General features: G+C 50.5%; 1 protein-coding gene across 1 annotated transcript in view; it reads right to left on the bottom strand.

Annotated features, from left to right (window-relative positions):
• GPC3 (glypican 3) overlaps positions 1-21,769 on the bottom strand; it is a 172,180-nt gene that overhangs the window by 85,291 nt on the left and 65,120 nt on the right. The window contains exon 3 of the mRNA XM_063346166.1: positions 8,848-9,542. Coding sequence (XP_063202236.1) covers positions 8,848-9,542 — 695 coding nt within the window. The remainder of the gene's footprint in view (positions 1-8,847; positions 9,543-21,769) is intronic.

The raw sequence follows: 21,769 nt of genomic DNA, 5'->3' as shown, positions 1-21,769 counted from the left end.
CCATTACAATTTAATACGAAATGAGACGGTTTGAAATTTCAAAGCCCAGACCCCAGGGACCAGACACCCCTCATCCATCCCCTCCTGTAGTGCGCACAGTCTGCTCTGGATGACGTGATCGCCAGCTCTTTCCTCTCCTACATCCCAAAGCATCCCAGGTCCGGCTGCTAAATACAGCCCTGATAGGAGCCAGGAAAAAAGAAGAGAGATGAGAAAAAAAAAAAAAAAGAAGAGAGATGAGAAAAAAAAAAAAAAGAAGAGAGATGAGAAAAAAAAAAGAAGATGCAGTGAAGAAAGCTGCACAATATCGCAAAGTTGTGTCCCATCATTTCCAACTGTTAAGACCGCATCCTGCACTGCTGCCTCTGCTAGCGCTTTGTACTAACGCCAGGGCATCTCAGAACCAAATGTCTTTTTAAACGCTTGGGAGCCAGTTGCACAACAACAAATCAGCTCCTCCACTAAAACAAGGAAGGGGCCAAAGCACGGTACGTGCAAAACAGGTAACACATACCAGTAATTAATTTTTCCGCTTGTTCCGACTTCAGCTTGGAAAAGATGCAAGACATCCCACCGCATGCAACCTGCTTGCGCTGGAGCCAGCACATGATCTGAAGTGAGATCAAGCCAGGCTCAGTGGGCGCCGTATGATATTCCCGCCCCTAAAATGCAGCAGCCTTAAAAAGCTCTTTTTAAGCCGCGGAGTAGCGGGGATGAAGTTGCCGCCAGCTGAGTGATCTGCCTCTGACTGAAGTCAAGGAAAAGATTCGCGCGAGCTTCGGTGCAAAGTTGGGTTTGGCATCAAACACGCTGTCAAAGGATGCTCCCCGTGCTGCTGTGTGTGTGCACGGGGAGGAGGAGGCACCCTTAGCAGCTACCTTCTACTTTTAATTAAAAAAAAAAAAAAAAAAAAAAAAAAAAAAGCATCGCTGCAAATTCCACTGAAATGGCACAACATGCCAGAGGCTAGAACACATCAAGTGAAAAGGACAGAGGGAGAGCAAAAAAAGGAGAGGACAATGTAAAAGTTTACATAGAGAAGCAAAAGCAAACGCTATTTTAAATTAACGCCATGTTGATCTTCCGCGCCACCTCCTCTGGCTTTGCACGGGCGGGTTTGAGCATCGCTGGCCTCAACCACTGCTTCCACCCGGCAGCTCTGCGCAGCCCCCCGCGCTCCCCAGCACAGCCCCACGCTCTTGCCCAACTTTGTCTGGACCTGATTTGCTGACAATTTGACCCAGCGCCTCCCCGCGCCATTAGGGCAAGCAGGAGGGGAGACCAGGATGCCACTTTGCCCATGCTGGAGCCCAGCAGAAAAAGGGCAAGGCTGATCAAAGCCCATGAAAGCATGCTACCTGTGTCCTCTAGAGGCAAAGCTCTCGTTAGCAGTGAATTAATTAAGTGTGACACCAATGGCCTCCTTCCCCAGGCCAGATAGGTAAACCTTTCACTATAGGCTGAGAATAACCTCTGAGCCTCACTCCCTTGGAGAGGCAAATGACGGTCAAGGGCATCCATGCCAAAGCCCCTTCCAAAAGTGAGATGCAGACCCTTAATTTGCTGCTGTGTATTTGAACCCGAAACCAAAGATTTCAGACCAGCAGCAGCGTGCCAAAGTCACTGGATCAAAACTGTTGATACCGGGTTGCAAAACTGCAGGCATGAATAATTTTTGCCCTTATTCTTGCAGCGCCAGCCAAGCCGCCAGCAACACGGGGATTTCTAGATCAAAATCAATGCCTCACAGTTCAGCGCCTTGCCATATGCTCCCCAACTATCAGAAAGTCTTTAATACCTGAAACCTCTTCAGACAAGTAATCGTAATACTCCCAAGGTATTTTCACGGGAATGGGAAGGTTGCTGATACCGTCCTCGGTGATCAGGTTTATTTTCATCCTGCAGCGGGAACTGACGCTTGCTTTAACACGCTTTATCAGGCACGTTACACCGCCTGTCACAAAACGCTTAACAAAAAGCACACGATAAACACACCTTGGGATAGCTACGAGTGGGTCTGAGCTCGCTGAAAACCAAAACCTCACCCTTATTTCCAGCTTTAAGTGAAAAATGGAGCTAGCTACCAGCTAGCATTAGAGACCGGCCTGAGGATTAAACTTTGCCGATAAAGAAACTGAGAATACGGAGGCTGTACATCCAGCCGAGTATCCCAGGAGTGACGCCAACAGAAAGCAACCCGCATTAAAAAGTACAAAGAAACCGATCTCGGCGTCTCAAAGGGAATGACTTCTCGAAAAGCGCTGTAATTTCAAAGCTTGCCTCACAAGTCTCTTGCCAGCTCCAGCCCAGAAAGAAATCCATTAGCAGATAGGAAAACTCACCGGAGCTCCCTGCCGCTGCAACCCACCGAGCAAAGCGGCTTCCGCAGCGCGTCGGCAGGTGAGCCAGCCCCAAAAGCAGCTCCCGCAAATGCACTGAGCCACTGCGCACGGCAAGAGGTGACATTTTCATCCCTGGGTGCCAAAAGTCCCTCTGCTTACATATTCTTGATTTTCATCCCTCTGCATCTGCTGGCACTGCAAATTTTTACACCGATTTGCAAAAGAGCACCGCTGCGCGCTGCGGTGCTACAAGCAAGCAAAGGAGCTTATCTTTTCAGCATGCCCACGGACTCCCTACCAGGGTTCCCAAAAAAAAAAAACAACTCAAGCGCAAACGAGGGTCCAGTTTGCCCGACTCCATTCCTCCCCGGGCTCTGCCAGCAGCGTCCCCATGGCCAGCGTGCGAGCTGGGGTGACAGCCCCACACTCTGCCCGCGCTGGCTGGCATCAGTGCTCCCATGTTGGGCTAAAAGCAAACCCAGCCTGCAGCACAGCTGTCGAACCTCAGTCACCCAGACCTCAGCAGCCTTTTAGAGGTGTTCACAGGGAAGTAAACCATCAGGGCTCGGTTCACAGCGCAAGCACGCCGACAACTGCGCCCTCTTCCCGCGTGGCGCTGGTACCTCTCCTCTGACCTGCTCAGAGCACAGATGGGTTGCGATGGATTGAACTAAGGTCTGGCTACCTTCATTTTGCAACTTAACGGGATTTTCTAGAAATACAGTCATCAGTTCTGACTGAATTAAATCGCTTTGCTGAGCTCCCTGCTCTTTCCTTCCTAGGCAATGCTCTGCAGATAGAGCTGCACATCTCTGCCAAGGCCAATGGTGTGAGGTTCAACAAGGCCAAGTGCCGGGTCCTGCACTTGGGTCACAACAACCCCATGAACGCTCCAGGCTGGGGCAGAGCGGCTGGAGAGCTGCCCAGGGGAAAAGGACCTAGGGGTGTTGGTCAACAGCCGGTTGAATATGAGCCAGCAGTGTGCCCAGGTGGCCAAGAAGGCCAACAGCATCCTGGCCTGTGTCAGGAACAGTGTGGCCAGCAGGGCTGGGGCAGTGACAGTCCCCCTGTACTCAGCACTGGGGAGGCCCCACCTCGAGGGCTGTGTCCAGTTTTGGGCCCCTCACCACAAGAGAGACACTGAGGGGCTGGACTGTGTCCAGAGAAGGGCAACGGAGCTGGTGAGGGGTCGGGAGCACAAGCCTTGTGAGGAGCGGCTGAGGGAGCTGGGGGTGTTCAGCCTGGAGAAAAGGGGGCTGAGGGGAGACCTTCTTGCTCTCTGCAACTCCCTGAAAGGAGGGGGAAGCCAGGGGGGGTCGGGCTCTTCTCCCAAGGAACCGGCCATGGGACAAGAGGAAATGGCCCCACATTGTGCTAGAGGAGGTTTAGGATGGATATTAGGAAACATTTCTTCACTGAAAGGGTTGTCAAGCACTGGAACAGGCTGCCCAGGGAAGTGGTTGAGTCACCATCCCTGGAGGGATTTAAAAGTCATGTAGACGTGGTGCTGAGGGACGTGGGTTAGTGGTAACTTGGCAGTGTTAGGTTGATGGTTGGACTTGGTCTTAAAGGTCTCTTCCAACCAAAATCATTCTATGATTCTGTGTCTGCAAGGGGAGCAGCAGGGGCTGGCAGATCTCTCAGCCCATGTCTTTGCGTTTCTCGCTGGAGACGCAGATGCCCACGCTGGGCACGCCTGCCTGACAAGCCTGGACTAACTGAAGTTTCCTGATATGTTTTGTGTTGGTGGTTGCTGGTCTTTTTCATAACTTTTTCTGTGAGACTTGTAAGACTGATCTTGTGTTCCTTTGCAGCCTGCTCTCATTCCCAGATTCGGTCACGTTACAGACACATCAGCTCCACAGCGTCTTCCGTGTCCGAGCCTAATTACGCTAACACGTAGGGGTCCTGCCAAGCAGAGAGTCCCGCTGTGCGGGGCGGGGATCGGCGACGGCAGCTCCACATCCAGACAGAGAGGCACCACGCGACAGCTGAAGGGCAGGAGAAGTCCTGCCACCCCCATCGGGAGCGCTGGGAGGGGACGTGTGCCCTGCTGGGCGTGCGGGACCAAGCAGCGAACACAGCCAAAATCCACATCCCTTTCTCTGACCGCCCACACCTGCAGTGCATCCCCCTCCTCACATGCAATACACGGCGACGGCCTCGCCCTAAGCCGCCTTCTTGGTTCGTGTCTCACTACGCTACGAGTTGCCTGTTGTTTCCCGCTCTGTTGGGATGGGTTCAAACCCCTGATGAGTTACGGGAAAGGGGGGAAAGCATTAAGAGAAAAACATTTACATAGATAAATTAAGATCTGTGTCAAATCAACCGGCTTCACCTCAACCCTGCAACCTTTCAAAATAACTTTGCAGTGCTGGCTTAAGGTAGAGAACCCCAGAGAAAATCAACTATTAGCTATGTAAGACAACCAGACCTGTCGTCTCTCTTGTATTTCCAACAGCAGAGAAAGCATTAGCTTCAAGAGGTGTTGGGGCTGAACATTTATTGGAGTTTACTTGTACTGCCTCTCTCCAATTGTCTTTGTTTGTAGCAGAGAGCACAAACAGACTAAAAAATCACTCTTCCCTACATTCGCGATTAAATTATCTACGAGGAGCAGACGTACTAGGCACATTTTCAACCAGGGAAAAAGTAGCAAACAGGAAAATTGATAGTATATAGATATAGCCCTAGAGAGAATGTTTTTTCCCCAGTCCCTCCTGAGACTCAGCCTCCTTGACAAAGTATTTTAATAGCATGTTTTAAGGGTGAAGTTTTTAAACAGACAAATCGTGGAAATAATCAAGCCCTAACGCTACCATCACTGACAAATTAACTGTTGAAGCAAGGCTTGGGATGGAAACTTCTTACTGCTGTAATATTACAGAATTCACTCTTCTGCACTGCTGTCTACGCACCAGGAACACCACCAGCGCATAGGCTTACATTTAAATGCACGCCTGGAGGCACAGAGTTTCCAAAAGCAAATTAACAAGAGTATGACTCCTACTCCTGGGGACTGCAGAGCTCCTCAGAAACCTTCCCGGAGGCTCTGCAACACCTCTGGAGCTCAGGTTCGCGTGCCCTTTTGTAGCCAGGTCTGCTGCAAGCTATAAAAAGGGTCCGGGTCCCCGTGCAAACCCTGCACCCAGCCTAGGGGTGGGTGGCAAGGGGCACAGAGGAGCAGCCGCATGGAGGAAGGATGCTCAGTCAGGTAACACACCCCAGGACCCGAAGAACTGCCGCAGAAGTGCCACCAATGCCGCGGAAAACCAAAGAAGCCCAAAGGACAGGCAAGGGCAGTAGTGTTGTTATTCAGGCTATAATCACTACGGACATGGAAGATAAGTTTTCCATAATTCCAGGGGATTTTAACGACAATTAAATAACCTGTCATTATCTTTAATAACATCCAGGTGAATTGAACTTTGCCTACAGAAGCAGTGGTGGCCAAGGTCAGTAATAAGAAGCCACCGTGAGAGCAAAGTCCCACGTTTTCAAAGACAACTCCTGCAGCATTTTATACTTTGATATAACAACAGTGTCTAAAAACAATCATATTTACAGGATAACAGTAAATACAACTGCTTGCTTCCGGGTGTATTCTTTGAAACTCAATATGTGCTGATAAGTTTAACAGAGAAACTTTCATTCCAGCACAGCTGGAAAAAAAAAGTATTCTATCACTTAGGGGCAGAGATATTTACCCCAGCTCCGAGACGCAGAGCGGCTATCAGAGTCAGGCCATCTGCAATGCTGTAGTTAAGACTGTCAGCACTTCCATTACTGCCCTATTCCTCTAAAAAAAAAAAAAAATGCTCTGGGCTGAGGTTTGACATAAGAGCCTGAGCTGAGCAACAGCAACGTTTTAAAAATAAACTAAAAACCCAGTGGCCATTCTCTTTCAGTGACAATTGCCAGACAATTGGCTTGCTTGGCCAGAATTTTTTTCCTCTGCGTTCCTATAACTCAAAAACGTCTTTAGAGCAAATAAAAGAATCACTCAAGTGTTAAGTAATCAAGAGGAGTTATGTTTAAATAAGTACCTAACTATATATGGCACTAATGAATTCAAACAGCTCTATCAAGTATGAAAGCACTGAATGGTTTTGCAACGCTCAGTGATTTTTTTTTTATTTTAAAGGAAGTCAATTTATGTTCTGGTTTGGCAGCGGATGGGCAGATTATGGCTCTACTGCCATGGCTTGCATTGACTTCAGTGGCACTGCATCTACTCATCCTCCCACACGAACGCGTTCTCTGTAGACAGATCAAGGTCTCAAAATTCCATATGATAACTGACATCCATGTCCCTTCACTGTATACATGGTCGTCTTCAAGAAAAAGTGCATTTTTACTGTTGTGCCAATAAAAGAAGGGTACAGGAGGAGAAACGCTTAACCTTTCAGGACCGTACAGCAATGCACATGTTGTGTGTGCTTGCAAAACCTGGCACAGCCTGCAAGGGCAACGTGTCGGTTCTGCCTTGGCACCTACGAGCACAGCAGGTTTGCTGGTCCAAAACACAAAGGATGCTTTCGCTCACAGCTGAATATGTCAACTGATCTTTTGAGGTCAAATAGGCTCTACTACACGTAGAAGTAAGTTTTGTTTCTTACTGCCTTGGAAATGCCAACTGCCAACTTAGAGTTCAGCTGGGTTTTCCCTCTTGTATACATCACTATCACCTGTAACGCGAATTCTCCATCTCATCTGACCTCAAGCTAACCCTACAGTTACATCTCTGTGCCTTTGTTGTTCTAGAGACGGTTGACAGGTTCTGACCGATTGGAGAAGAGCCTGCCCTGGCTCCACGGCAGCAGAAGTCATGCCCAGCAGAGCTGCTGCCCTTGGACCCCGTCACCTGGAACCTCCCTGCAGTCCTAGGGACACGAGAGACACTTGGCAGCCTGCTGTAAAACACCAAAACCCACCCCTCGGCCTCCTCCTGGTCACAGAATCCTAGAATGTGTTGGGTTGGAAGGGACCTCTAAAGGCCATCTAGTCCAACCCCCCTGCAGTCAGCAGGGACATCTTCAACTAGATCAGGTTGCTCAGAGCCTCATCCAGCCTGGCCTTGGATGTCTCCAGGGATGGGGCCTCCACCACCTCTCTGGGCAACCTGGGCCAGTGTCTCACCACTCTCATTGTAAAAAATTTCTTCCTTATATCTAGTCTACATCTTCCCTGTTTTAGTTTAAAGCCTTTACCCCTTGTACTATAACAACAGGCCCCAGTAAAAAGTTCGTCCCCAGCTCAACGCAACACAAGTAACCCAACTAACTGGAGATTTGGTCCCTAAATCCCTTCTAAGCAATGAAGAGAGCCTGCACCACGTGTGCCAAAATGCCCAGGGGGTGTGAAACTGCCTGGGTGCCACCACATTATTTCACAGCCTGCATATGTGTGGTGGCATGTTTCAGGCAATCATAGCACAAAGACGGCACGTGCAACAGCACAGAAGAGTGTTGCTGGCCGAATGCCACATCGCTCCAAACCCATAAGCCGATACATTTCCACAGTCCCCCAAAAAAGATAAGAGTGACTTACAGTGCAAGTACTACAGTGACCTACATAAACACAGCTCTTTTGTAAACAGGAGTCAAGAATGACGGGAACAAGCAGCCAACAGGGAAACGGTGGCAGATTTTAATCTCCCTTGGCTTTAAGCAAACTAGAACAACATTCCCGCGCCTCTGCCCCACATCCCCAACTCGACCCTACCTGCACGGAGCAGCTCAATTGCATCTCAAGAAAAATCTCCTCTGCCAAACAAGTGTTATATTTCCACAGTCCATTTGCCCTTGGCGTTCAAACAGAGCAGCAGGATTTTCTGACCAAGAAGGCCTCAGTTTCTCGGGAGGCTCAGAAACTCACACAATAGGTTTTTTAAAGCAGCAGCTCTCTCCTAATAAATAAGGAATAACCTCATCCCTGGGATTAAATGCAGCCCAGAACTGGAACGAGTTACCAAAAGAGGGAAAACGACATCTCCTTTAGCACCTCAGGAATTAGCGGATGCCACAGTACGTGCCTCCACTTGGTATCTATTTGGAGGTACGCTGCAGTGATGTTAAAGGAGGCAGGGGACACCTGGAGAGCAGGACCAGCCTCTTGGAACTGCCCAAGGTGAGTTCAGCGCCCAGGGAGTACTGAAGATGCTGGGACACCTCAGCTCCTGATCTCACCCCCCGCCCCCGCCCCAGTACAATGCTGATGCCAGGATGACTCCACACCCTTCACCTCTGACCAACCTGAAAAAGGCAAAGCCCTTAACTGAAGGCTATCACCTTCACCTCACAAACACCAGTTTCAAATGCTACCAAAAGTTTTTTAAAAACCAGAAAAGTGGGGGGAGGGAAGGAGAGAGGAGCTGGCAATTGGAGGCATTTGGGGTTTGCTGGCTGGAGGAAAGAGGTCGGTTGGTTTCAACATGTAGAGCTCATGGGACGCAACTGAGCCCTGCCGCGGCAGCGAGCCAGGGGAACTGCAGGAAACGACTCACGGTTGTGGAGAGCTTTCCTTCATTCTTCTGCACGTAGACGATCGCATCCCGCACCAAGGAGAAGAGGTTCAGGAGGACGTGCTCCATGTCATAGATGCCATGCATGCCTTTGGTCAACCCCTCCAGAGACCCGATGTACTCTCGCCAGTGCTTATCGATCTCTACGACGCCCGCCAAGCACCCTTGCATCACCAGGCCGCAGTAGCCGGCGCAGGGCTTGGCCAGGAGGAGCCCCTGGCAGTGCGAGCAGTACCACATCTTCAGCAGCGCTCGTCCGCAGTCCTTGCTGAATTTTAGGTGGTCAGTAGTGTTTATCACCTCGATCCCCAGGTTGAGCGCCTGCAGAAAGACTCGGGTGGCCTGCAGCGACTTGGACACCTGCGTCATCATCATCTTCGGGTAGTTACCAAAGACTTTGAGGTCTCTCCTGGCTGCCCGCAGGCATTCAGTCATTTCCACGGAGGGATCGGGGAAGCCGGGATTAATCAAGTGAGAGTAAACCAAAGGGAATAAACTGTCAAAAAATTCATTGATCATGTCATTAACCCTGATGTCAGAGCCCAATATGTACAGCGAGACATCCGTGAAAAGTTCTCCAACAAACTTAAGAGCTCTGGGCCCCATGCTCTGGTAGTGGGTCCTAAACATGCTGTTGGTGAAGTTTCTCGCATGCCGTACTACAATTTCAAAGGCTTCTGCAAAACAGAACGAAAAAAATATGAAGTTATTACGAGAGGATGAGCTCGGAAACAGGGAGGATAACATTATACCGCATTACCGCTGCCAAGGCTGGTCCCATCCTGCCCGCTTTGGGTCAAACGCCTGCTGGCAGCCGTGCCCAACGCCACGCTTACCAGCATCAGCGATTTTCAGGGGAAATGCACACATTCTTTAAACACAAGCTGCATTTCAAAACGGCAAAAAAAACCCCTTACGATCCAGTTAACATTTCAGCTTTTAAAGAAAATATTGATTCAAGAAAAGGGCTAGTCTGCAATTTCTTTCTCTCCCCCTTTCGCGTTGATTTGAAATTAACAGGAATTCTTCCTCCAGGATTAATTTAAGACAGAGACAAATGTTTGACAAACTGTACAGTGTTTAAAATCAGGAAATAGTAATTGCTGACATCCCATTACGAAAAGGAAAATATTTATAGGACCTTAGTCACAGAGGATATTTGGACTCAACCCCCAGCACCCACCCTGCGCTAAGCGTCCTCAAAGCCATCTAAAAAGCCCCTGCAGTGCTGCAGCTTTCTCAAATGCACCACAACAGCTACAGATCCAACCTTTCATCTGCCCTGGACATCAGCTGCTGACGACACCAAGCTGTGTGTCATGGGCGACTCGCTGGAGGGAAGGGATGCCATCCAGAGGGACCCTGACAGGCTTGAGAGGTGGGCCTGCGCGAACCTCATGAAGTTCAACCAGGCCAAGTGCAAAGTCCTGCACCTGGGTCATGGCAATCCCAGGCACAAATTACAGGTTGGGCGGAGAATGGCTTAAGAGCAGCCCTGAGGAGAAGGGCTTGGGGGTGCTGGTGGACGAGAAGCTCAACATGAGCAGGCAATGCACGCTTGCAGCCCAGAAAGCCAACCGCATCCTGGGCTGCATCAAAAGAAGCGTGGCCAGCAGGGCAAGGGAGGTGATTCTGCCCCTCTGCTCTGCTCTGGTGAGACCCCACCTCGAGTACTGTGTCCAGCTCTGGAGCCCTCAGCACAAGAAGGACATGGACCTGTTGGAGGGGGCCAGAGGAGGCCACGAAGATGATCTGAGGGCTGGAGCCCCTCTGCTGTGAGGACAGGCTGAGAGAGTTGGGGGGGTTCAGCCTGGAGAAGAGAAGGCTCCGGGGAGACCTTCCAGCCCCTTCCAGTCCCTGAAGGGGGCCTACAGGAAGGATGGGGAGGGACTCTGGATCAGGGTAATGACAGGACACGGGGTAACGGCTTCAAACTGAAGGAGGGGAGATTTAGATTGGATATCAGGAAGAAATTCTTGGCTGTGAGGGTGGTGAGATAGTGGAACAGATTGCCCAGGGACGTTATTGATGCCCCATCCCTGGAGGTGTTCAAGGCCAGGCTGGATGGGGCTTGGAGCAACCTGGTCTGGTGGGAGGTGTCCCTGCCCAGGGCAGGGGGCTGGACTGAGATGATCTTTAAGGTCCCTTCCAACCCAAACCATTCTGTGATTCTGTGTGTGATTCTGCTCTGTGGTTCAAAGCGATGCTGAGAGCCAGCGACGCTGTGTCCATCCGTGGGTACCCAGCCAGGACCACTCTCACACACACCAGGTTGTGCCAAACAGCCCCGTGAAGCTCAAGTTTTACACGGAGACCATCAATTTGCTAGGAAAAGCCAGGCTGCATTTTCCCCTCTCCACCTTCAAAGACTTGAGGACCCACATCTTCTCCACGTGGCAAGCAGGAGAGCCTCCAGCAGCAGTCGCTGCACAGTTATGCCCTTAATTACAGCCCTCCTCACCAGGAGGCTTCCAAAATACCCATACCCAGGTATGTAAAGACAACACACCTACACACACCCCGGTTTGCAAGTTAAAGCAATAGAAAGGAAAGCCACCGGTGCAAATTAAACTCTTTTTCTTCAGCCAACTCTCTCTGCCAGCCTGTGTCCCACCCTCCAGGGTACTATTCATAAAATGCTAAAGATAACGACCAGCCTCTCAGTTCACAGGTCACCGACACCCCACGATGTAACCGCTCTCAACCGTGTCACTCTGGAAACACACATCCTGGCTCAACTTGCATGAAAATTATTCGTATTCAATAATTAAAGGGAGCATTTAATTTTTAAAACCCTAAGTGTTATTTTTCCCATTTGTTAAGCCTGGGCTGCAGCCGAGCGTGGCCTGATGCCTCTCCACGGGGGTTCAGTATCAACGCTACCACGAGCAACGTCAGGCCTTGCTGCTCGCCCTGCATAACCTCTCACGTTACTCAAGAGCTTTTGGGACCATCGCATCTCCAGGACTTCCGACTCTTTCTTCCCAGCTGCACCCTATCCCGGCACGCCTGGTGGGGCTGGGACCTGCTGCTGCTGCCTCCCCCCACACCAGCATGCAGAAAGCTATGGTGTAAACTGCGACCAAAGCAGAGATTACCAATATACTTTTGACAACAGCGTCTCCATCGCATTGGGTGCCTGCACACCTCCCAGGGTGTGCCGCTGAAGCGCTTTGTCCGCAGCTCCCAACGCGTGCGCCAAGACTGGCCCAGCAAGCCCAGAGCAACCACCCGCCTTCCCAGAGGACAGCAATCCTTCCCAACGCCACCGACCATGGGATGCCATGGTGCAAGGACACGGCCCCCCTCTCTCCACGCCTCCCTCGCCACGACAGCTGGCATCCCGCTCCTCAGGCCCATACAGGACACTGCAACGCTCCACGCACAGCGGCACATCCGACACAGTGCCGGGTAAACACGCCGGCTGGGGAAGGAGAGCAAGTTGTGGTTGCAATGTTATTAAAAGTTTTAAAACAAAAAAAAAAAAAAAAAAAAGTCTCTTTAAATAGGGCATATGGATTACGAAACTTTTTTTTCCTTCTTTCTCCTCAAGAGCACCAGAACAGCTTTTGCCTCAAAGGGCACAAAGAACTTTTTGGGCCAGTGTTTTTTATTTTTTTAAAAGCGCTGCAGACGGTGCCGGGATTTTCATGCTGTGCCTCCCCATTCGCCTTTAACCTCTTCTCTGTTAGTTCCCTTAGAAAAAGTCATCCCTCTTCCCTTGCCTCGCTCCTCTGTGCTTTGCAAGTTATCGTCAGAGCCAAGAGACTCTTCGCTGATTAGAAAAATATTCCAAGCTCCTATGCAAACCTCCTACGGCGAGAAATGCTTCAGAAAGGAATGGAGAACAGTGGCGTATCAGAAGAGCATGCACACACAGTCCCACTGCTTTAAAGGTCATGACATGCACATAATTTTTATCATAATAACTGGCTAAGAGTGTCTGTTTTATATGCCTTGGAGCCTTTGCATATATCCGTTAGAGAGAGCAACGGGGACTATAAAAGCATATGGAGCCTCCTGCTGCCCCATTAATAAATGCAAGAAATAATAAAACTTTGTAACAAACAACAACAAAAAAAAAAAGTCTTGCACATCCAAAAAATCTCTCCCACCCAACTCCCCAAGCAGTTGCTTATTCTGAAATATTTCTCGCCAAGGGCTGGCTGCGAGAATATTAAAGCCCCAGCTGCCCGCAGCAGCAGCGACCCACGGCCAGACGCCCAGCACTTCAAAGAGGAGGGAACGTTGTGGGTCAGCCCCCCAGGAGTGAGCCTCGCCGGGAAACCCAGGGGACGCCGCCTTACAGAAGCGGCACGGGCGTCTGATCCCCCCATAAAAACCCCACAGCCTGGATTTGCCGCTGGTAAAATCTGCCCTGCTCATAACACGGCATTACTGAAACTCCTATTGCTGGAGGACAACTGAATCTTCTTTCTTCTATTTTATTTTTCCATCTTGAGGGTATTTTCAAAACCCGCAGTTTAAGGCAGCTGGTTCGCAGGTCTGGCTGAAGCCGAGTAAATACCTTAACAGCACTGATGAAGCGTAGCATCAGACTTATACCCAACTTCCAGCAGGCAAAGGTACCGCACATCTTTCTGTCTCCATCACCGTAGCTATGCACACACAGCAGAACTCCATCACGCCACATGGTTATACCTCTGCTTTATAAAATATTTTCTTATGTGATTAGCAGGGGGGAAAAAAAAAAAAAACAACCAAACACTAAGAAAACCACTTTTGCATGCACTAAGATTTCAAGGGCCCTGATCCATGAGTCTGGCCTGGGCAGATGACAGCCTGAGCTGCTGTGGGCCACCATGCCAGAGAGTCAGTCCTGCCTGGGCAGCTCTTGAGCACATTTCATCCAAAGGCAAATAAAGGTGCAGAACACATAGAATCATAGAATGGTTGGGGTTGGAAGGGACCTGAAAGCCCACCCAGTGCCACCCCCTGCCCTGGGCAGGGACACCTCCCACCAGACCACGTTGCTCCAAACCCCGTCCAGCCTGGCCTTGAACACCTCCAGGGATGGGGCAGCCACAGCTTCTCTGGGCAACCTGGGCCAGGGGCTCACCGCCCTCACAGCAAAGAATTTCTTCCTCACATCTCATCTAAATCTCCCCTCTTCCAGTTGAAAACTGTCCCCCCTCGTCCTATGGCTCCCTTCCCTGATCCAGAGTCCCTCCCCAGCTTTCCTGGAGCCCCTTTAGGGACTGGAAGGGGCTCTGAAGTCTCCCCGGAGCCTTCTCTTCTCCAGGCTGAACCCCCCCAGCTCTCTCACCCTGTCCTCACAGCAGAGGGGCTCCAGCCAAGTTGTACTCCATAGTCATTTCAGTCAGCACAGGGACAAAACCTTGGGAGCAATTTAACCACGCACAGGACCACGGTGCCATACCCCAGGATGGATGGGAAGAACCACACCATGCCCGGGTGAAACAAAGGGACCGTATGCAGGATGAGAGCCGGAGCACCGTCACCAGCAAAGCACCGCTACCGTACATCTATTGACAGCCTCCGTCAAGCACAGTTTATCAGGGCTCTCCAGGACGCGTGAAATAACTGTTGTCTGGAGTAGAGTTTCAGCTATCAGGCACCAGTTGAAAAGCGTAGGCTATTGCTTATTTTTCTGGCAGGACTCTCGCTGAAGTACCTGGAGAGGAATTGCTGCCCATTTCCGGCGGCCAGGAGGGAAGGACTAAGCTGGTTTCAAAGTGCAAAAGCTCCCCAGAACGCAGTCCAGGGAGAGCTGCACGGCCACTGCAAACCAGCAATTAGAGAAAAGAAAATAAGTTGTAAAAGAACATAACAGTGCCCTAAGTGAGGATTACTGGCAGGAGAAGGAAATCACTGTGTCCTCGGCTCAGATAATAAAAGTCTGCTGCTTAGTAAAAACGCCAGCTTTCCTGAGAAGGGACGTTTGCTCCTGGGCTGCAGCTACTTCAAAGGGGCGATGCCGGGGCCGGAGCAGCTCCGGATTAACCTGCTGGCTCCCCCAGGCTGCGGGAGGCTCCGGACGAATCTTGATAAATAAACCCTTGATGGGTTTATTTAAGAGATGATGTGATGCAGTCGCCCGAACCGCAAGGAGCCGGCGCGAGCGACCTCAGCGAGCCATTCCCACACGGCATCCCCCCGGCGGGGCGAGAGCTGGGGCAGCGACAGAGCCAGCACCCCCTGGTCTGAGCTCAGCGGGTGCAGCTTCCCAAGCCAGCGAAGATGTCTGGAAAGCAGCTGCTGCTGCCAGGAACAGGGAGGTCTGTCCTCCCTCTGCCCTCCCGCGCCAGCTCACCCAGAGCCAGCACCACCGCGGCCATGGCTGCAGCCACCTGGAGCCACCTCCCTGTGCCACCATGGGGAGAAGGTGTTGAGCTGTCCCACAGAGGGGAAAGCGGGATCCACCATGGCAGCCAGGCACCAGAACGTGCCGTGGGATTCGTGCCTGCCCCTCTGTTGCTTTGCTGCTGTTGGTTTGCTGCAAACCCAAGCTTCCCACGTGGAACCTGGCCCTAACGCTGCAGTTGACGCATCCCCCTCAGCTCTGGGGTTTCTAAACCTGTAAAAGTCCTGTACACCTGAAAACCAAACACAAGCTGCCCTTCTTGGCGCATCACACAGCACAAGTCCTCTTCAGCAAAGGCACACCAAAGACGAGGGAGCTGCACGGCAAAATTTGCTGTGTTCGCCGCCTATCTTCCATAGGGCGTCGTGTAAGGGAACAAAGGCGGGTGGAAGTGCTGGATTACGACATCCAGTCCCTTGCAACACATGGACACCAAAGGGGTTAAAACTGCACCGACAACCTTGATTTTACTGTTTCTTGACATCTGGGCACGCAAACCACACAACCGTGAAGCACTCTCTGAGCAGAGCAGCTCCCACCAGGGCTGCTCCCGCTGCCCACCAGGACAGCTGAGCTCCCAACGCCTATTCACGCCTTGGCAAAAGATTCTTTCCTTAAAACCCGGGCAATTGTCTGCCCACATTTAAAGCCTTATCTTGAGCGCATAAAGATAAGCCTTCGCAGTGGAGGAACTACACCATGTTTGTTATTCCACTGCCAAGAGCTAGTAAGGACAAGGCTCGGTTCTATTTTTCGGGAGACAGCCAGGCAAGTAATCCTAGGCAAGGTCACGGTGTCACCATCACGTTGCTGCCTCCAGGTGCAGGGCCATTTTCCCCAGGATTTTGCAGCAGAGAGGTGAATCCTCACAAACTATCCCAAACTGTAAAACAAACCAGAAACTGATTTCCGTGCAGCAAAAACCTCCCTGGAGATCGACACGGATCACTGGCATCCAGCAGTACCCCTGTCTCTGCAGATGATGATGTGTTCTGTGATTCACTACACCTTTCCCGGGATGCTGCTGCTTGGAAGGGCTGCACACAGCGCTTCCCTGTCCTGCTCACCAGCTCTACGTACAAAAATGCACTTTAAACACCTTTTTGGCAAAATATATGCCCCTTCTCCCTTGATAAATCTCACCTATGGATGTGACCGCTCCAGGGCAGCAAATGAACCAGCTCCTGACGCTTGGTGGATTTGCTGAGGCCCCTCTGTCAGGCTCCAATGGCCCCCCCTGTGTCCCTGTCTGGGGAGCAAACCTTTTCCCCGGAAGGTCCCCGCTCGTGGGACCTGGCACCGAACTCAGCGCAAGGCACAGCAATAACCGCAGGGGCTGGAGAGCCCCCGGCGTGGCCAGACTTCACCCACTGAGCTGCCCCAGCTCCTCCTGCTCTCTGGCACTTCCCTGCTGACACTAAAAATCTCATTTACTGCCTATGAAATGACCTTCTGATGCAAATCGTAGAACCGTTAGAGTTGGAAGGGACATTAAGGACCATCCAGTGCCACCCCCTGCCCTGGGCAGGGACACCTCCCACCACACCAGGTTGCTCCAAGCCCCGTCCAGCCTGGCCTTGAACCCCTCCAGGGATGGGGCAGCCACAGCTTCTCTGGGCAACCTGGGCCAGGGGCTCACCAGGTTGCCCAGCAAACATCACTCTCCCTTCACTCATCAGGACACAAATCACGTCAGGAGAGAAGCAGGCACTGGGATCTCTCAGCCCACAGGAATCGTTTCCATCCTAAGGCAAAAGCATCGATCTCCAGGCAGGGCGGTGGAAAACTCATCAACTAATTAACCTGGTCCTAACACAATTGCTACATCCCTTTTCAGGTCCAGGGTTTCTAAACCTTTAAAAGTCCCATACATCTAGAAACCAAAAATGCTCAGCCCCTCCAAAACCCCCACCAATGTTCACAGATGGGAATTCAAACGTTCATCAAGGAAACGCTCAAAGTTTTGGGTTTTGTAAGCTCACCAAAATATTTTCTGACGCGGCAACTGCGGCGGTACCACTAGGAAGCGGTGAAAGGAGCCGCAGGCGTTCACATGTGAGTGGGCTCTAAGGGAAATACTTCTGTAATACCTCCAATGAATCAGACACCTTCAGACTCATTGCAACAGCCCGTGCTCCTGGAAGACACGCAAAAGATCTCACCGAGAGAGAAACAACTGTTTGCAATAACGGCCTGGCTGCCATGGGCAATACTGGCAAGATGAATCGCGAGTCATTTTTCACACAGCAGGTAATATTTATGTACAAACTTGGAAAAGGTTTGCAATATATTGAGCAGGAATAAAACAAAATTCAAGAGGCTTTCCCCTGGCAGCAATAAGATTTGTTCCGTTATGATTTACACTACACTGCAAGTTTTTAACAACATTATCTGGAGACAAAAGCTCTTCTAAGCAGCATAATTACTTTTGTCTGTGGCATTACAAAACCCATCAGATGGTGCCACTGCTGCTCTTACAGGGTTTGTTTCTCTGAGCTTATTTGGGTTTAGAGCTTAGGAAATGCTTTTCTACAACTATGACACAGCCTCTTGGATTACTTTTACGATATTGTCACCATAAATATTACGGTCTCAAGCTCCCAAGCTTATGAGATTAGCTTCAAAGCATTAGTAATAAAAATTAGAACAATTCAGTTATTCCGTCTTCTAAATTTTAAGCCGTCAAGGTTTACACTTTCTTCCTTTGTTCCGTCACCACCAGCTCAAGAGAGGAAAGATCTCGGACTCTGTCCAACCTTTAAATGAGAGGGGGCTCCTTCCAGCTCCGTGCCCACCACCCTCGCTCCCACGGGAGCCAAGTTAAAAGTTTCCAAAGCCAAATCATTAAGCTCTTGTCAGAAAAGTGTCTTCCCCTAATTATCTGTGCCTATCAAAATGCAAAGCTTCAAAGCCATTTATTTTTAATTGTTCATCTTATCTAGTGCCTGAAGTTTCTAATAAAAATACTGTATGCCAGCGTCTCATTATACCCACTCAAAATGCCCTGAAAACACCCTCCTGTTATATTCTAGGTAACAGTCCGGCTGTTAGGCAATTAGTCACACTGTGGTTCATCCATTCATTATTTATATCCTGCGCACAAAGACTTTGTTAATGCAGACAGCAGAGCCCACCATCGCAAGCTGCTACAAGCCCAGAAGGCAGGAGAAACGCTGGTGCCCACAGCTCTGGTCTCTCGTGGTGGTCCATGCCTGGCCCAGACCCTGCCCGCAGGGAGTTCGGTGCGGCACTTCGTGCCCCGTGCAGCCATCCGCATCTCCCGACAGCAAAAGTCTGGGTTAGGGATGCTGGAAGGGAGCACAGGAAAGCAGCTTAGCTTTTGAGGGGCACCAGGATGCCTTGAGAGCTCCCTAGAGACCCTTGGGAATACGCGCTTTGATGTAGGAAGCCTAGACTCGAAATGAAATTTCAAAAAAAAAACCCCAAAAATCTCACAGCAAACGCCTCTCAAGAATGACTCTGCAGTAAAATCTTTTCTGGGGTTTCATGCACGAACACGTGGCTGTGGCGCTTTTCATTAAATATGGGTTGCACATCTATTGTATAATTTGTTTTCCTGAACATCAAGAAATATTCTGCTTTGTGCCATGACAGATGTGTGAATGCTTAAGAGATTCCTGAAAATTTAATAAAGACAAAGTTAAAAATGCAAACAGTAAGGGCTGGCACGAGTGGTGGATGAACATGATTCTTTATCAAAACCAAGGGGAGCGGGAGGAATAAGCCCCGGAGAAGCCGGCTCAACCCGAGCCCTGGGAGTACAAGTAGGAAAAGCAGACACGGAGGGATGCAAGAGGTTTCTGCAGCAAAAAAATAGCTGGTAACCTGTCAGACCAAAGATAAACCTCTCTCCATGCACCCAATGCCCCATCCTGCTGTTGAATCATAGAATCCTAGAATGTGTTGGGTTGAAAGGGACCTCTAAAGGCCATCTAGTCCAACCCCCCTGCAGTCAGCAGGGACATCTTCAACTAGATCAGGTTGCTCAGAGCCTCATCCAGCCTGGCCTTGAATGTCTCCAGGGATGGGGCCTCCACCACCTCTCTGGGCAACCTGGGCCAGGGGATCACCACCCTCGGTGGAAAGAACTTCTTCCTCATGTCTCATCTAAACCCACCCTGCTTTAGTTTAAAACCATTGCCCCTCATCCTATCGCTACATGCCCTTGCCAACAGCCCCTCCCCAGCTTTCCTGCAGGCCCCTTTCAGGGACTGGAAGGGGCTCGAAGGTCTCCCCAGAGCCTTCTCTTCTCCAGGCTGAACCCCCCCAACTCTCTCAGCCTGTCCTCACAGCAGAGGGGCTCCAGCCCTCCCAGCACCTTCGTGGCCTCCTCTGGCCCCGCTCCAACAGGTCCATGTCCTTCTTGTGCTGAGGGCTCCAGAGCTGGACACAGTACTCCAGGTGGGGTCTCACCAGAGCGGAGCAGAGGGGCAGCATCCCCTCTCTGGATCCACTGGCCACGCTTCTTTTGATGCGGCCCAGGATGTGATTTGCCTTTAACCTGTGTTGAAGCCCACATAAGGGTTGGGGTTCAAGTGTCCAGGCTCCTCTCCATCACTGGGCACCAGTTTAGGGATGCATCGGGCAGCAGAACCACTGGGCAGAGACAAGGAGTGCCCAAGGATGAGGGGAAACCTTCAGCTTGGGGACTATCAAACTGCACTCACCATTTGTATGGGGCGAACGCTGGCGCTCCTGCAGAAGTGATTTACTGCAAAGGAACTGGGGTGGTTTCATCCTCACCCAGTGCCCTCCGAGGCAGCTGGGAGTTCGCACTGGAGAGAGCAGGAAAGAAACCGCTGCTGCCCAGGGCAGGACCACGGGGTCCGAGCTGGTGGGAAGGCAGCGGGGAGCGGTGGGCTGGCAGAGCCCGGGGTCAGCCGGCGAGGAGTTCGCTTTCAGCCACACGCAGAGATGCCTACACTCCAAATATTTCATATTTTCCTCTTTCCCTCTAAAGGGGAAAAGTTAATTAAACCAATCCCACAGAACAGAAAATAAATCACTGAAAACAGCACCACCAGGCTTTTGTTATGTTATAATTACATCAATAACACACCCAGAACTAATGTCACATCACTGGGCAACTTTCACCTCCGCTTTTTTTTTTTTTTTTTTTTTTTACCCCAAATATTTACATTCTTTGCTTCTAGTCTCTCTTACCTCTCTCCAATTTGCTGCAGAGACGACAGTCTCCATCTACAACTCCTATCTCGAGCCGGCTGCTCAGCCAGGGAGCACAGCCCGGCGCGGCAGGAACAGCTTCAAAAACCCCACAAAAGGGACATCTCTGCCCTGGGTACGTGAGCAGCCAGAGATGTCACTGACCCAGGCATCGTACCACTGCAGAGCCACAGCCGCCTTTGGTTTGGTTTGGTTTTAAACACAAAGTGCATTTCCCAAAGAGAGAAGAGACAAGGAAACCAGCACTTGGCCAATCCCTCCCAGCCTTATTTCGCTAATTGAAGGCTCCAACATCCACCTAATGGGATTATAAAGATCTCGAAAAAGCAGCATGTCTCTTAAAAGACAAACGACGAGGCACGTTTCAAGCAGAGGGCAAGTGATTCCACACACTCCCTTCCGAATGCACAAGCCAAGCATTTCTAAAGGCCAGGACGTCAGTTTGTGTAGTTCCTCCATTTACTTTAAACTAAAAGTTATAAGCAATTTCCGAAAAAAAACCACATGCCTAGCAAATTCCTTTATTCATCAGAATAAATGAAGATCAAGGAAGGCACTAGGTCAAGTTGAGCGTGCATTCAAAAATAAGTCTTTGGAAGTGCACTGGTCTTTAGACTTTCGAGCAAGGCAGATCTAAGAAGGGTTTTCCAGGCTCCTTTACATTCCGGCAGGCTTTTATCAGCCTGTTAAGTCTTGAACAATGGAGAGCAGACTATCTATTTAAGAAGCAAATTCCTTCCTTTATAATCTCCCCTGGTCAAATTCTCTTTAAAGTTATCTCAACTGCCTGACGGAAAACAAATGGCAGAAGATCAGTTCTTGATCCCTATAGTAACACGAAGGACTTGCACTTATTTAAGGGCACCTGTTGACTGTTCCTAAGTCCCTCCAGCCCCTTTACTTCTGATTCCAGCTTCCCACCTGTCCTGGCAGAACTCGGGAAAGGCATTTGCTCAGTAACATACAGCAACCAACATCGGTGTAACTCTCTTCCCATCAAGATACAGAACAGCACCCGGGTTCTCAAAAGCAATTTAGTGATTTTTAAGCTGATCTTGTCTCAAGACACCTCAGAGAAGGGACAGGGTTTCCAACATGGAAATAAGACCGTGGATCATCTCAGCAGCACAAGTGCCACCAGCCCCTCCGACGGTCCCTGGCAGCATTGACTCGCTGCGAGTCAGCATCTTGCAGAATCTTGCAGAACATCTTGCAAGCATCTTGCAGAACACGGTACCCATATCCCCGTCCCATACGAGATGCCACGGGGACACAGAGGACACTGTACCCTCACCAGCACCACCACAACAACACATCCCAGACACACAAACCCCAGACACCATCTCCATCCAT

The sequence above is a fragment of the Chroicocephalus ridibundus genome, chromosome 9 (genome assembly GCF_963924245.1).
Source record: "Chroicocephalus ridibundus chromosome 9, bChrRid1.1, whole genome shotgun sequence".
NCBI classification, from domain to species: Eukaryota; Metazoa; Chordata; class Aves; order Charadriiformes; family Laridae; genus Chroicocephalus; species Chroicocephalus ridibundus.
This window is presented reverse-complemented; position numbering and strand designations above follow the sequence as displayed.